We start from the raw sequence: 17,688 nt of genomic DNA, 5'->3' as shown, positions 1-17,688 counted from the left end.
TGGCTGTTGCCAAGGCTAGCTTGGCTTATTAAGAATCCCAGTCAGTAAGACAACTGAATAGAGAATGAGAAGATGAGTCTGAACTTCTGAGGAGCCAGTGTACAACCTGGCTAAAATCATGTCTGAGTAATTTTCCCCCACTAGATGGATGATACAAAGAATGCATGCAGGGCTTTAGGAGAGTCTGAGGGAATAATGATTACAATATGTGCTAGAAAAAAGCCATAATAATAGACCATAAAAATAAACCATGGCTCTTGACTAAGACATCAGACCAGATTATACTGGTTGATAAACATAATGAGGCCTGTGTGGTGGAATGGCACCATTTGGTAAACCTACTGCAAACACCTACACAGAACAGAATGAGCAAGGGAGCTAGCTGTTTGTAGAGACTAAATGTGGGAACCTCAGAGCATCAAAATAAAGCAGTTGAGGTTTACACACCTCTCGATGCACACCCACTCACCTAGGCCTCATTAATCACTTAAAACTTATTTTATACTAGCAACGGACATTTTTTTTTTAACCTTAAGACTTGTATTCCAGTTTTCTGTTGCCCCATACATCTCTGGCTTATGCTTATTGCATAACATGTAATAAATTGATATTGATTTATGTTTAAAAAATAAGCTGACAAAATAACAGCAATGAACCTATTGATAACTAAAACAGTGGAACCTATTGATAGCTAAAATTTTAAATGACTTAAGGTTAGGGAGAAAAATGGAAGAAGGTGTGACATTGTTTAAAATGCATCATATTCATCAATTGACATGTTGATTAGAAACCCATTTGTCCTATTCAAAAATACTAAAACATAAAAAAAGAATGACTTGTGGATAGACTATTTCTTCAATGGCATCTTGTGAGGTGAATCCTTTTACTAACACATCTCAGTGTATATCAATTACATTGATATTCCTCAAAAAGACAAAGCAAATCTGTATAGCTTGTCTTTCTTATGTCTACAAGTGCCAGCATCAAAATATAGTTCTGAGGGATTCAGGGCAGCTCCTGTACAAATTATAAACAATAGTTAAGATGAGATAGCAAACATGTAGCTAAGTGTTTGGGATGATGGGCCCGAATTTATGGAAAAAGTCATATTTGGGTGGGCCAAATTTGTGATTCTAGCAGAGACACTTTCTCCTCATCCTGATTAATCTGAACTTGCTCTAAATCTTTCCTCATTTTGGCTTATTGATGGATCTCTTTTAAACTTGCAGCAGTAGTACGTCTAGCCTTGACTACATCTTTTGCTTTGATATTAATTTACTTATTATCATTAACTACTTACTGCTTTCAGATGTAAGTTGCAAATATGTATAGATAGACCTTTTCCATTTCAATGTCACATAACTTACATAACTTTAATGTTGGTTGGTAAAGGTTTTTTTTTTTTTGCCAGTCTTGGGGCTTGGACTTAGGGCCTGACACTGTCCCTGGCTTCTTTTTCTCAAGGCTAGCACTCTACCTCTTGAGCCATAGTGCCACTTCCAGCTTTTTCTATTTATGTGGTGCTGAGGAAATCGAACCCAGGGCTTCATGCATGCTAGGCAAGCACTCTACCACTAAGCCACATTCCCTGCCCTTATTTTTTTTTTATTACGTAAGCAAATAAAGCTCCCAAATGGTATTAAAAAAAGCCTCTCTTGGGCAAATAAGGGAATAAACTGTAATTTGCAATTTTAAATGTAGGAAATAATTATAGTAGAGTGAGCTTTCTGAAACTCTTGTTCACAAGCCTCTCCCACCTACACACACACACACACACACACACACACACACACACACACACACACACACTGCTACATAATTTGAAAATGTTTTAGGACCCCAACTAAACAATAAGACACAGGGAGGAAGGAGCTAAAAGATAGGTGGCTATTGCTATCTGTCTTGTAGAGGGAACATTGAGGCATAAAACAGTCAAATGACTTGGCAAAGGTCAAGCAGATAAGGCTTTTAGTGGCAGAGAATTTCTAGGAAAACATTTTTTTAATTTACTAGAAAAACATGGTATATTTAACTAATGGATAGCTCAATATGAATTCTACTTCAGATCAAAATTATTTTCTCAACTTTAACGTTCCTCTTTATTTAAAAAAAATAGGGTGGGAAGAATTCAAGGTACAGAGACGAGTGCTCTATGATCAGCAATGAAAGCAAATGAATACTGTAATGAGATATAGGAAGTTATTTAGTTGCTCATGACAGAAAGATTCCAAAAATGTCTGTGTTCTTCTCAGTATAATACAGCAGCATGACTGTAGTTTTGTTTTGTAATTCAATTTTAATTTATTTTCATCATTTTTTTCTCCATGACCCAGATATTTTTAAATGCAAAGAAAATTAACCTTTCATGGTATGTCAGGGATGGGCACTAAAAAAAAAATCAGACTGCAAATGAGTTATACAAATGAAAATATCAAATGGAGATCCAGTTATCAAAATGAAAGCATTCAAAAAGTTCACTGTACTATATAAGGACCTATTATATAAGAACCACAGAAAAAGAGTTCAAAGGGTCCAAATACCAGGAAATGACAAATGTTTGAGCATATACAAATTGATTGAGCATTGTGCATTACATATATATGTTATTTATTTATTTGTACCACATAAATCATGTGTCAATTAAAAAAAGAAATGTAATAAAAGGTGAGAAATATGTAATGAGCAAAAAACTAAACAAGTATAATACAGCAGAGGAATTATGCACTAATGTATTTTCAGGAAAGCTGTAAAATTATGGTAATCACTGAATAAATATATTAATGGGAAACCCATGGGAAGTTCTTTCAAATGAAGAGCACGTAAGAGAGCTCTGTGGACCTTGCATTAGGAAGCATCATTCCAAGAGGATTTACATTTATACGTTTCCTTAATTTTGCTTTTAAATATTTGACTAACAGTGTTATCTAAGGCAAATCTTTTCACTTTGTGTGAAAAGTATGCATATTTTTTCCCAAGGAATACCTGTCACATACAGTAGTGTTTGGAGAAGCAGATGTAATGATATATAAAGTGGATTTGATTTGGGAGGAAAAATAGTAAAACTTCCTTCAGCAAAGAGTGATTCTGAATAGTGCTCCCTCTTTTAGGGAGAAGGTTCTTGAGGAGTACTTTTGGAATCACCCACAAATAACATACTAAAAAAGCTGTAGGCTGTGCATGGTGGTTGAACCAAGCACAGATAGGAAGATCTCTGTTCAAGACAAGCCTGGACAGAAACACAAGACTCTTATCTGTACAACAATTAACACTAAAGATGATTGAGGTGTGCTTCAAGTGATAGAATACCTGCCTAGCAAGTGGGATGCCCTGAATTCAAACAAACAAAAAAAAACCCACATAAACCCAAGGAAAAAATAAATAGGCAGTCCCCCAAAACTGCCAGAAGAATTGAGGGAGGATGGGGGTACACTCTGCCTCAGAGTCTTCTGGAAATAACCTCCACTAGGTAGTTTTCCTCAGGCAGGATTTCTCTTTAATGAATGCTCAAGGAAGCACACCCAGTGGACTACAGCAAAGCAGGGACTGTGTGCATTCATTTTCATGTTCATAGGCTCCCGTTTGGGAACTGGTGTATAAATGGGCCCTTAGCTATTACCTTTATCATGTGCCTCATGAAGAAGCAGGAGATATTCATGGACTTCTGTTTTCCTTTCTCCCTTCCCCTCTGACCCTTCAGATATATGAGGAATCCAAGATGAATTTGGAGCAGGAGAGGCCGTTTGTCTGCAGTGCCCCAGGCTGCTCCCAGGTGAGTGTGTGGGGATCCTTCTGCTCTGGCTTGCCTGGAGAAAAATGCCTGTCACCTGGCAATGACACCTGCTCTGGGCTTCCCTTCCTTCCCAAGTAGTCTGAACTATTTCCCTCAGTAGTGCTGGACATTTTCAACGAAGCAGTCCAGATACATTCTGCCTACCAGCTTGCAGGGCTGTCATTTTGGAAAGGACAGGAAGGTCCCTGTTTTCTCAGCCCTCACTGGGCTTTACTGGTGAATGGCTCACCCATCAGAGACAGAATTCTATTTTGTTTTGTTTGTCTTTTGGGTAAAAGACCCCCTTTAACACTCTTCTAGAACCCACAGATTTCCTCAGCATCTGGATTTTAAAATGGACAGATGTCCTCCTGGGCTGGAGGAGATAGATCTCTCTCTCTTTTTTTTTTTTTTTGGCCAGTCCTGGGCCTTGGACTCAGGGCCCGAGCACCCGTCCCTGGCTTCTTCCCCGCTCAAGGCTAGCACTCTGCCACCTGAGCCACAGCGCTCCTTCTGGCCATTTTCCATATATGTGGTGCTGGGGAATCGAACCCAGAGCTTCATGTGTAGGAGGCAAGCACTCTTGCCACTAGGCCATATTCCCAGCTGGAGATAGATCTCTTGATGATTCATCAAGTGCGAACAGTGTGAGAATTGGAGGTGATACTTCCTGAAGAATGTGGAATGTAGGGCCTGCACATAGTAACTGTTCAGCTAACATCCATGCTTGTTACCACTACTGATGCTGCCTTGAAGATTATTATACTGGAAACTCTCCTTTTAAAAAGGAGAATTTTACCTTTAAAACCTGATGGTAGGTTTTTTTTTTTTTTTCTGTTTTTGACCCTGGGCTCTCCCCATGTTCTAGTTATTGCCATGTATGGAAAATGATCTTATGTTGTTGTTTTCATGCCAAGCTCTTCATTTTATGGAACCTGGGACAAGTTTAAAACATTGAGTGTAGGCATCTGTCTAATGTGAATATTTATACCCTTTCCTTAACAGTAATAGTTTCAAGGGAACAAGGGACCCAGGGCCTCCTACCCTGCCTGCTTATGTGGTAGGGCTGGCAGTACCATATGAGGCAATGCTTCATAGGGGAGGTCATTCCCTTTGAGAGCCTTTCTTGTTATATGTCCTCAGAGAGTACCTGGAGGATCTCGGAGAAATTGGAGGGAATGAATCCATAGAAAAAGAAATTGTGGTTGCCATTATTATCTCCTTTTAACTGACTACCTAGAGTACTTTGCTCAGGGTTTGGAAATTTCCGGGAACTTTTGTACTAATTAATGTTCACTTCCAAACTACACATTAGAAAAGCAGTTTTGAAGCAAACACGTTTTGAAGGTCATTCTGAAGTAGGAAGCACTAGGAAAGCATAGACGGGTTCATAATACTGAGAAATGCTGTCTAGATTGGGACTCTCTATGTTGAATGAGAAATATTGCCTTACTGCCTAAAATCTCTGTCCCTTACTAAGGTAAACTAATTGATTGTCACTTGGTTTCTTTAAAGGGAAATCTCCATAGCCAAAGAGAAACACAATTGTGGCAGTTTGCTTTTGTTGTGACAGTAGCCCTAGTTTTACTCAGTTAAATCAGTGAACACACTCTGGGAAGCCTACAACATGCCAGACACTCTGGTTGTACTAAGGAAACAGCAATGTCCCAGACTCATGTGTCCTTGTCCTCACAGAGCTTCTGGCCCAGGCATCAAATCTAAACATGGTCAGTTACTCAGTTTCAAGTTTTAATGAAGAAATACCATAGACCTGAAGCATAGAATAGGGGGACTGACTTCACTTGGCCTAGTGAAGGGGCTCTTTCAGGGAGAGGGAGCTCCAGAGATACAGAAATGGCAAGGAATGGGCCAAGGCCAGTTGGGATTCTCAGCAATTTCCAAGGTGATTGACAGTAGAGAATATCTTCAGGAAGAAGTTGTTGGTTACATCTGATAGAAGTTGTTGGTTATATCTGATAGCTAAGTTTGAATGAAGGGAGCTATTCATAAGTCACTGGGCTAGGGAGTTTTCCAAATTTGGCACCATTAACATTTAGAGTTGAGTTTTTTGGTGTAGAGGCTGATTGGTGCATTGTAGGATAATTAGAAATATCCCTTGCTGCTACTCTTCAGCTCTCAGTACTGACACAAGTCTGTGATCACACAATTGTAATGACCCCAGACATTCTGATATTACTGGCTACCCTCCTAGGAGGGCAGAATTACCTCTGCTTGAGAATGAATGCCTCTTAGCATTGCCTCTTTGCATCTTAGCATATAACTCTTTCTCTTGGGGGCCCATGTACCTCCAATCAATGTCTTCCATTTTGTCTCTGTCTCTGTCTCTCTCTCTCTCTCTCTCTCTCTCTCTCTCTCTCTCTCTCTCTCTCTCTCTGTGTGTGTGTGTGTGTGTGTGTGTATTGCTCTAAGCCATCTTTAGTTTTGTTGGGAGTCAGAATATAAATAAATCAATGCCACAGACGTGCAGTCACTGGTGGCAGACACTGGTGGAACTGGGCTAGTTGGAGGTCTGAGCAGAGACTGTTGGACTTGGCACCCATTTGCTCGCTGGCGACCCAGGAGAGAGCAGAGGGGTGGAGGCCCCATTGCAGAGGATTAATGAGTGAGTGGGTGGTGAGGAAGCGGAGGTGGCTAGCATAGAAGACTCTTTCAAGAGCACTAGGGTAGTACCGGGAACCTGAGTGATCTAATGGTACCGAGAGGGAGGCAGATTTTTAAAATTAAAGTATAGCCAAGCTGGATTCAGCCAAAGGCCAGGAACCAGTGAGAGAAAGGGAGAAAGCAGGAGGGGGAAGGGGCTGGAAGGACCAATGCCCAAGTGTAGAGCATCCTGAGGCAGGGTAGGCATAGAGGGGATGGAAGGAGGATCTATGAACTCACATGCAAATTCTAAAGTAGAGCAAGTAAGTTTTATTCATTACCTTGGGTAAACAGAGATTCATCTTTGTTGTTGTTGCTATGTGGTGCTGGGGATGGAACACTGTACCATGCACACACACACACATACACACACGCACACACATACACACATACACACTCATGCTAGGCAAGTGCTCTGTCACTGAGCTACACCCCCCAGCCTTTGAACAGCTTAGTTTGAATGACCTTGAACATTCTGATGAACTAGTTGGTTAACAAGGTTGACTAGACAGAGGAAAAGGTTCCATGTACATGAGACATGAGGATTCACTATTTCCTGATTTAAAAGAATAATTCGAGGTGTCATCTACAACTTTACATGGAAAAATGCATTTAACACTCTATTCCTCCATGTAATGTGAGTATGTTTCTTTTCCTTAACAAGTGATTATAAAAATATGCCCATCTTTTGGTTGAACAGGAATCAGAATTACAAAAATGTAGCAGTCACCCAGTAGTCCTGTCATCGCCTGGTGGCCTCTTAGGAACTCAAAGTCAGTGGTGGTAACCATGGCATTGGCTTTAGTAATATCGCACAGTCCAGGAACCTGCATGGACAAGAGAGGAGGCTGGAAATTGAAAGGAGGCATTCCAAGGGGATGGTGGAAGGAATCCCTCCCTTTTCTTTTTGAAAACAAACGTGTGTGTGTGTGTGTGTGTGTGTGTGTGTGTGTGTGTGTGTGTGTGTGTTTGGAATGGTCTGAAATGCCTGGGAGATTATTAAAGTCACAAACCTTTAGACATTATCATTATTTCAGAAATGGGGTGTTGCACATGTCTCTAACTCTGTAATCTCAGAGTTCTGCATTCATTTCGCTCCTCCTCTTGCCCTGGACTTGAGGCATGTTCTGACTCTATATCTGTTATAGACTGCACATTTCAGTTATTTGCTGCTATTTTCCTCCTTAATTAAAAAAACCACAATCATTATATAATTATTTGGGAAGTAGTTATAGTTAATATTCAGTATGATAGACACATCTTGATCCTGGCACTCAGAGGCTGAGGTAGGATGTTTATGAGTTTGAAGCCAGCCAGGGCTACAGAATAAGACTCTATCTATCTATCTACACACATATGTATGCGTATATGTATGTGTATGTATTATTTTATTGAAAACAAGAACTATAAGACATTGACAGAAAGACAAGGACATTTAACTTCTAAGTCATGTATACTACTGCTATATATTTGGTTCTATCATTATATGGTGTTATCTATTCACTGTATGGTGAATAGCTGACCAGCAACAACAATAAAACAAAGAAATAAAACATTATGTTCTAAAAAGCAGACTTCTATATGACTTGGAATACTTATCGTGCTTTGCAAATTCTATTTTCTTTCATTGATGATACAAATGACAAATAAATAAGTAACTTTGGAAACTACTTTTAGAATATTTCATAGGATTTAAATTTCTAGTACAGTATAGAAAAAATTAATTATTGTTTATATTGTTTATTCTGAAAAACTAGGGCATTCTGAAAGATTATTTTTAATTATCAAAGATTCAGAAATGTTCAGCAGAATTGATTTTCTCTTGTATTTTTATTACAAACATAACAATCTGAGTTGGGGCAGGGTAGGGTGTTTAACAAATTGCCCCAAAGCTTCTATGCTTAAAACAACAAAAAGACTTACTTTGTTACTCAAGGATGCAGTTCAGATTGAAAGGAAAATTTTCATACATCTTTATTAAACATGTTTAAAAATTATCTTAAAGTAGGTGTACAAAAGAGGTATCATATATAACAAACAGTTTATGAACACAATGCATCTTGGTCAATGTCAGCCTCTCCAGCATTCTCACCACCTTCGACTGACCTTTTCCTTGACTTTTCTTAATTTTGTGGTATATGCAATGAAATAATCTTCAACATCTTTCAAAGGTTTAGGGTGATCGAGGAGTCACTATTTGGCATGAAATGGGAGAGGGGAACGATAGAAGGTCATCTGCCAATGATAAGATGCTTGTCGCTAGATATCATGTCACTTCAAGACTCTATGGGCAGAGCTAGATCCATGGCTAGAAAATTCATAATAGAAAATTCAGTCCCAGCATGTGACCAGAAGTCAGACAGCAAAATATTTCAGGAAGTCATATTTTTCACAAATGTAACTTTTGCTGGAAATGAAAAACAAATATGGGTTTACCGTGTTAGAGTACAGAATTTTTAAAAATAATTCATTATGTTACTATGAAATCATATGCATAATTCATAAAAAGAAGACCATTAGTAGACCAAGTCTTCCAAACCAGAACATACAATATATTTGTAGACATATATGCCAAATAGTTAAACATGGTATATAGTTCTTTCCCAAAGTCTGACATGAATTAACATTCTTTCCCATGCCATGCATTTCTTTTAGTTTCAGTTAATCTATAGATAATGTGTAGCATACTTATTATGACTTCAACTTAATTTTACACTATTATGTAAAACAGTAGCCACTGGAGCAAAGTTCTACACAATTTTGCAAAATTACAATGCTTCTCATATCTAAAAACCACTAATACACACAAACATATACACATGCAAGGAAAGATGGGAAATTTTTAATTTTATTACACTGCCATTATTAATTTTTATGACCATAAAACATTCACTTGAATGCTGTTAATTTTTAAAGGTATTTAACATTAGGCAGGTGTTTTAGGACATAGTGCATATTTGGTGTGTTTACCATTTAAACACACCAAATGTACTTGTTTCTATTTTGCTCTTTAGCATACACAAATTCAAGGTCTCTCAGATGAAAATCTCTAGTTGCTAAGGAGGGATCAGAAGCAGTCTTTACATCCAAGGAATATATCGTAAGAATTATAGGCCTTGGGGCTGGGAATATGGCCTAGTGGCAAGAGTGCTTGTATACATTAAGCCCTAGGTTCGATTCCTCAGCACCCCATATATATATATATATATAAAGCCAGAAGTGGTGCTGTGGCTCAAGTTGGCAGAGTGCTAGCCTTGAGCAAAAAGAATCCAGGGACAGTGCTCAGGCCCTGGGTCCAAGCCCCAGGGCTGGCAAAAAAAAAAAAAAAGAATTATAGGCCTCTAACTGAGTGCTGGTGGCTCACACTTGTAATCCTAGGTACTCTGGAGGCTGAGGTCTGAGGATTGTGGTTTGAAGCCAGCCTGGATAGGAAAGTCCATGAGACAATTATCTCCAACTAAGCACCCCAAAAAGCTGAAAGTAAATTTGTGGCTGAAGTGGTAGAGTGCTAGACTTGAGGACAAAAGCGCAGGAATAGCACCAAGGCCCTGAGGTCAAGCCCCAGGAACAGCACGTGCACACACACACACACACACACACACACACACACACACACACACATAGCATTATAGGCCTTTTACAAAGTCCCCAGAGATGAGGGGAGCCAGAGAATAATTGAATGCAAAGTGTTCAAACTTATGTTTAGTACTGAGGCAGTTTCTTCTGTACTGTAGAAGATGCCTTTTGGCAAATGGATGCCTGTATTTGGGTATGATTAAAAAGAGCCTCAAAGGCATTTGCTTGCATAAAACAGTTTGTAACTTTACATAGTTTTGCCTTCACACATTTCCAGAATTGACTTTTTTTTAGTTGTACCTGTCTCATTGGCAAAGCTAAATAAATCTTTCTTCTCTACAATCCCAAATATGCATTACATTTTTTTCTGTTTGTTCAACAGCGCTTTCCAACAGAGGACCATCTGATGATTCATAGGCACAAGCATGAAATGACTTTGAAGTTTCCCTCGATAAAAACAGACAATATGTTATCAGGTAAGAGTCCATCATGCAAAGAGGCTGTGGGTAATTAGATTGGTTCCATGCACTGAACTTAGCCTCCTGCTGGTGGCCTGATTCTCACTGGCAGATTCTACACTTTGAAAAACAGATACATCTCAAGAGTATCAGAAATACAATCAGTGTAGTGAATATCCAAATAATTGGAGAACTGTGACTTCTCATTTCTTATTTATGACTTTGAAATTTAGATCCACGTTATTTCAAAAAGTATTGCTATAAGCACTTAGACAATAATTAATAACAATGAATAAATCGAGCATCTGTAATACATACTGTACTGCTGTTAGTTCCAAGGGAGGTATATAGATTAACATGTTTCTTGTCCTAAGAATATCATAATAGAACTTACATGTAAAAACTTAGCTAAAACAAAGGCTCATCCATGATGTGTATCAAGGGAGTTGTATAAGGAACAGATGAGGCATAGCCTCAGTGGAAGAGGCTCTCCTTCTAGCCTGAAGTAATCAAGGAAGTTTTCCTTAAGAGACAGTAACTAATGCACATGTGAGAGACTAAGTGGAAATGGGTAAATTAAACCTTTCTGGGCCTCATTTTCCCAATTAAAAGAGAATGATGGTAGCTTCCTATCCCATTTCACAAGCTTCTCATGAAGATCCAAGGAAAGAATGTCACAGTGTGTTTCATAAACCTGTGTCAGGCAGCCAGATCACTTCTGATGACCCCTCTCAGGCTAGAAATATTTGGCCTAGTCCTCCTCTTCCTGGCATCCTGAATGCGATGACACACCCACAAACATGTTTTTGTTGATAGCAGAAGAGAAAGCCACTGCTCTGCCACACATGTCTTATTTGATTGGCTAGTATTTCTATGGCACTTAAAATTTCCAGGTATTGTCTTATCATGCCTATTGGGAAATCTTCTAAGAGTTGCCGAATTACCAGTTAGGGCCCAAGAAATGGGAACAGCATACCCAACAGAGCAAGGCTCAGGGGTCTTGATCCTCAGTGGGGATTGATGTGTACCCAGCTACTGTATCTGGTTGTGCCAGATCAGAAGCAGAATCACATACTATCATAGCTTCCTAAATGTACCAGGGACTTGCTGTTCACACAGATACTTTGTGATGGGGAAAGCTCTAGTTCAAACAAGACCCTGATCATCACCACCTGCCTCTTCTCTCAGCTCCTGCTTCTTTTGAATTCAAATGAATGAACTGGCCTGTCAGAGGCTGATTTGACTTTCCCCAAGACCTTCAGGGAGATACAGAAGCTCAAATCTGTGAATTTTAAAAGCCTAGAAAAAAATGCTTAAAGAGGTCTTGTCCTTTTGCTTTGATGGTTTATTGCATTCCATAAAGTAGCATCATGGCTGAGCAATGAACATGTATGTAAGTCACAGGCCATAGGCTTTCAACTCTCAATATTTAAGTTCATAAATTCTTTATTTTTCCCAAATTTGATTCCCCAAATAGGCTATTTGGTGATAGGAGAGCCAGAGATAAGTATTTGAGAGTAGCAGGTGTGTAGGCTGTTGCTGGTAGGTAGCAGTGCAATGTATCATTCAGGAAGACTGCTAGCGTGGTTCTTTGAGGATCTCATTTGAAGTTCTAAGGGGAAAAAAGCAACCAAAGACACTTAGCAATGGAGTGAATCACTCTTTTCTCTATTACCTAAAGTAGGTTTTTGATGATTCTCCTTTAATTGTTTTTTATCAGATTATTAATTTGTGGCAGTTGTGGCCAATCTTTGGCAAGGCTGCGTGGAATTACAAAGAAAAGTAATGTGTAATTTGGAATGACTAAGCAAAAAGAGAAATAAATGCAAGCAACACAGTATGAATAATATAGTGGTATGTGTTCTTTTGCTTTCCCATGTGTTATGTTGAAGTTGTTATGAGCCACTTAATACTCTTGGTGAAATTAAATGTTATGTTTTGAAACTTGCTACTCTCCCTGCACGTTCACTAGTCTCACAGGGTTTTCTTCCTGGAAGACATGCCCAATTGTCCAGACCAGTCCATTTCTTTGCACTTAGAGGTTTCTAGTCCATGATATATAATATACCAGGCTTGCTCACATTGAATTATAATTGATTATCAGTTGCATATTTTTACTTTGCTGTTTTTCCCCAGGAAATAGTGCAATATTTATTTGTCTCGAATCTCATTTTTATAATGATAGTTTTAGCATTTTATTATGATTACAAATTTGAATATTTTACTTGTCTATACCTAGATTTATTAAAATTTCAATTTATCAAAAGCTTCAGAATCTACTTTTATTAAAACCATACTCATTAAAGTGTTACACGACTTAAGCCCATTTTGTGATTTATTTTGTCATAAATGAAATATTAACACAAGAACTTATTTTGTGATAAATAATTTTGTATAATTGCAATATAAAAGTAAGTCAAACAGTAGTGACACATATCTTTAATCCTAGTTACTCAGAAAACTGGGACATAAGGATTGTGGTTCAAAGTCAATACGGGCAGGCAAATCAGAGAGACTCTTCAATTAAGCAGCAAAAAGCAGAAGAGGACCAAACTGGAGTACAAAAGCTTAGCAAATAATGTGAGAAGGCTCTGAGTTCAGGCCCCTATACCAGCACCAAAAGGAAAAGAAATATAAAAATAACTTTAAAATGAACACAAATCAAATTGTGAATCAGACTGAGAAAAATGATTTAATTTTTTCTTGGACCATTATTTTCATGTGGTATGTTGAACTATACAAAAACATGCTGCAGATGAATTAGAGCCTTTCACACATTAAGAAGATATAATATGGTGTTTGCATAATTAACTTTAGGTTAACCTTCATTTTGGAATGTCACTTCCTCCTTCATGAGTTCTACAGATTGCAATTAGGGAAGGTGTTATGATGTTGTGAAGACATTCTTCAAGAATGTTTCCAACACAGGGGATGTAGATCATTGGTTGAGCACTAGCCTAATGTGCATGAGACCCTAGTCTGCATCCCCAGTACTGCCCTCGCTTGAAGTTTCCACAGGATTTTTTCATATATGGAACACTTTCACAGCTGTGCTGTAAGGTCTATTTTATTTAGGCGAGGTAGAGTTTATGACTGCAAGATGACTGTAACTGGTACTAGATAGACATGAGCAATAGTGTAGAGAAGGTAAGTCTTGATGTTTTATTAAACTGGGTTTGCTTTCCTGGAGAGTCAGGAAATATAAACATCACATTCCAAATGGACAGAGTAGAGACACAGATGGGTGGTAGTGTTGGGTTTGGAATACTTGTGCAGCCTTGACTCTTCATCTTATGTGATGTCAATGGCCAAGAGTCTTTTCCTCTCAGCTCTCCTTCACCTTCTACCCTTCATGGTGAAGGAATGTATGGTATATAAGGCTTTAAGCATCAAGTCTGAAATGAGACTATAAAGAGGACAGGATACTTCCATTTATAAGGTGCAAACTTCCCAGCTAGTATATAACACAGATCCATTAAATTTAAAAAGCATAGTTACATTGGGTGCTGGTGACTCATGCCTCTAATCCTAGTTACTCAGAAGGCTGAGATCTGAGGATCATGATTCAAAGCAGGAAATTCTGTGAGACTCTTATCTCTAATTAAATACCAAAAAAGTAGAACTGTGTCTCAAGTGGTAGAACACTCACCTTGCAACTGTATTTATAGCTAGAAAAGCAAATGTCCTAAATGAGAATGCAAACAATAGGGTGGGAGCTCAATTGGAGCATATCTTCTTTGCCATCTTTCCTCCTTTTCTACCCTAAATCTTGGAATGGCAAGTTCAGTCTTTGCTGTGTGTGTGTGTGTTTGGGAAGGGCAAAGGTAGGGAAGGGGAGAGGAAGGAGAGACCAGGAGGGAGAGAGAGAACCATTCTCCAAAGTAGGGCTGAAACTTTTATCACACATCTGTGTGTGTGTGTGTGTGTGTGTGTGTGTGTGTGTGTGTGTGTGTGTCTGAGTGTGGCCCATAAGATGATAAATTTTGCTACACAAAAAAGGCCCTATCAGCATCTCAAGTGGGATGTCCTGAGGAGAGCTATTGGCAGGATTAGGTCTTTAAATACCTAGTAATCCTACTACCAAATAATATGGTATAGACAACCCATCTATGCTTAGAAGAAAGTTAGGATTCATACAGTTTAGGCATTGGAAGAGGGTCTGAAGTTACCCCAAGCCCACTATTTTTATCCATTGAGAGCCTGCAAAACTCTTCTTGTGCTCGTTTCTGGATATGCGGCATTGGTGGAGAAGACACATGAGGCTCCTTTTCTTAGGAAACTTGCTACCCCGTTATGGGGTGTGGAGGAAGATAGACACTAAAGCACAAAATAATCCAATGACATAAGCTTGGAAAGAACTCTTAGTGGCAAGTGCTATGAAGACAAAACTTGATAATGGGACTGCAAGTACCCAACAAGCCACCTCAAGATGGTTGTAAATATAGTAGCCTCAGCACTTGTGTCAATACCTGATAGTATGCTCTGCTATGGGCTCCAGGGTCCTTTCTTCTTGATTTTTGAATATGGTAGGAACTGGGCATGGTAAGACTGTAGGTGCAGATGTGGCATAGCTTTCTATGCCTTGAGTTGACACACAGCAGAGGGACATGAGGGATCAACTTCCTTCTCCCACCTTTCTTCTCAGATTCTCAACTCACAACCTTCTGATGTAAATGAAAATGTGGGCATTCATCAGCCAAACAGGTTTCTGGATTAAGTCTAGAATCATGGTCCATCTCTAGTTCTAGGATCTAAACCTAATCCTGTGTCCAGAGAAGAACATGATTTATGGTTCATTTGTCTGTAAGAGGCTAACCATGATCCCTTGAACAATCGAAATGCATTGTTCATAGTTTTGGTACAAACATTATGGCAAACAATACAGTGGTATTTTAAGGGGAAAGTAGAGGGAAGGTAGTATATTTTGCTTTATATTCTTCTTAGAATGACCTGGGCTACTTAAAAATCTGATGGAGTAAATAAGTAAACCACATATACACTATCCATACTTATCTATACTTAACCATACTTCTGGGCAATTTCATCAACAGTAAAGATCTGTAATATTTCTAATTAATATTAATTTGACTTTTACGGAACACGGGGTGATGGAGATGGCTTGCACCAGGGGGCAGTACAATAATAGTAATAGCTACCATCGTGTCTGATGCTGACACACATTACATCATTTAATCCTCTGCACTTTTTTCATATGAAGAATCGTGATCCAAAGAATAGTTTGTCCCAAATCCCATAGTGTTTAAAACCAGATTCACTGTGTTTTGCCCATGGTAGCACTGTCTCTTGGGATAGAGGCAGAAGTCATAATTTCAGTATTACTGAGAAATTCTATTGCTCTTATTGAATATTCACACCCAATACAAGGTTTATTTATTGGAAAGAAATCCTTCTAAAATCCCATGCAGTTCTGTAGCTGTTACTGATTATTACTCTTATAAAAGATTATGTATCTTAAGATTCATTTAATATAAACCCTTAAATAGATCTTTATAGTCCGGTGCCTGTGGCTTATGTCTCTAATCTACTATAAGCTATTCAGGAGGCTGAGATCTGGGAGTTCAGTTTGAAGCTAGGCCAGGTAGAATGTAAGACTCCATCTACAAAATAATCAGCAAAAAGCTGGAGGATAGAGTGACAATTGAGTGCCAGCTTAGCAAGCAAGCCCAGTAAAGGTGAGGCCCTGAGTTCAAAGCTCAGTAACACAAACAACCATATAACCAGAATTGCTTATAAATTCAAACTATCCTTCATTATAGCTGGCATATGTTAATGAGTCTATTTTTTAAAATCAGAATAATAGCATATGATCTAAAATTACTTTCTGGAGTTATTTCAGTGATTCCACACTTGAGTGTATCAGATATATAGGAAAGATATTTGGGCTGGGAATGTGGCTTAGTGGCAGAGTGCTTGCCTAGCATGCATACCGATTCCTGGGTGCCACACAAACAGAAAAATCCAGAAGCATTCTCTTTTTGTTCCTTTTCTCCCATTCTTCCCAGCCACTGGAAACCGCTATTTCATCTTCTATTTGTATAAGTTTACCCTTTTAAGCTTCCACAAATAACTGAGAACATATAGTATTTGTCTTCTGTGTCTTCCTCAGCATAGTGTTCTCCAGCTTCAACTATGTTGTAGCAAATCCCAGGATCTCATTCTCTTTCACATGGTAAACATCTTTCTTAACTGATTGATGAAAAACTCCCTGAAGACCCAGCAACAGTGAAAGAAATGGATGAGATTTCCTGCTTGCATTTGCCCCAGGTGCTTGGTCTCTGAGGAACCCTGTTTGCTATTTGAGAGCTCTTTGCTAGTGGGTGTTTATACACCAATAATTCAGAAGTAGAAAAGTAATAATCATAAAAACTTTGTGCTCAGGTGAGGTTCAAATGAAAATTGTATTAACTTGTAAGTTCATTCACATGTTCCTCACTATAGGGGAACTACTAAGAAAAGGTGATTGTGAAACAGATAATCATCTCAACTTAGGGCTCCAACTAAAATAGTTCCTGCTAGGAACCCTGGTTTCCATGGCTCATGCCTGTAATTCTAGCTACTCAGGAGGCAGAGAACTGAGGATCATTGGAAACTAGCCCAGGCATGAAAGTTCCAGAGATTCTTTTTTTTCTCTTTTGTTTTTTTTTTATTAAATTTTTATTGTCAAACTGATGTATAGAGAGGTTACAGTTTCATACGTTAGGCATTGCATACATTTCTTGTACTATTTGTTACCTCCTCCCTCAGAGATTCTGAATACAAATTAATCTGCAAAAACCAGAAGTGCAGCTGTAGCTCAGTGGTAGAGTGTGAGCCTCAGGTGAAAAAGCTAAGGGACAGTGACCAGGCCCATTGTGTGTGGGTGCATGCCAGAGAGAGAGAGGGAGAGGGAGAGGGAGAGGGAGAGAGAGAGAGAGAGAGAGAGAGAGAGAGAGAGAGAGAGAGAGAGAGAGAGAGAACTAGTTCCTACAAATCCTTGGAGTGTCTGCTATCTCTATGGAATGAGCACACCTTAGGTTTATCTGCCAAATGAGCACACCATCCCTGCTTATTTGTGATATAGAAACTGGGTGCCACAGCTTACTGGTGCATGTTCTGGATCTAAGTAAGTCACTTACAAGCATTTTGATTATGGCTATGTTTTTACCCCCTAACTTCAGGTCTGATTTCAGCAGGAACAATTATTTGACAAAGGCATTCATGACT

General features: G+C 38.8%; 1 protein-coding gene across 1 annotated transcript in view; it reads left to right on the top strand.

Moving 5' to 3' along the window:
* Positions 1–17,688, top strand: part of Creb5 (cAMP responsive element binding protein 5) — a 433,433-nt gene that overhangs the window by 74,013 nt on the left and 341,732 nt on the right. Inside the window, exons 2-3 of the mRNA XM_048339616.1 lie at positions 3,698–3,769; positions 10,389–10,482. Of these exons, the coding sequence (XP_048195573.1) occupies positions 3,716–3,769; positions 10,389–10,482 (148 nt within the window). The 5' untranslated portion in view covers positions 3,698–3,715. The remainder of the gene's footprint in view (positions 1–3,697; positions 3,770–10,388; positions 10,483–17,688) is intronic.

The sequence above is a fragment of the Perognathus longimembris genome, chromosome 2 (assembly GCF_023159225.1).
Source record: "Perognathus longimembris pacificus isolate PPM17 chromosome 2, ASM2315922v1, whole genome shotgun sequence".
Lineage (NCBI taxonomy): Eukaryota > Metazoa > Chordata > Mammalia > Rodentia > Heteromyidae > Perognathus > Perognathus longimembris.
The sequence above is the reverse complement of the archived record's forward strand: the minus strand, read 5'-3'. Positions and strand labels throughout refer to the sequence as shown.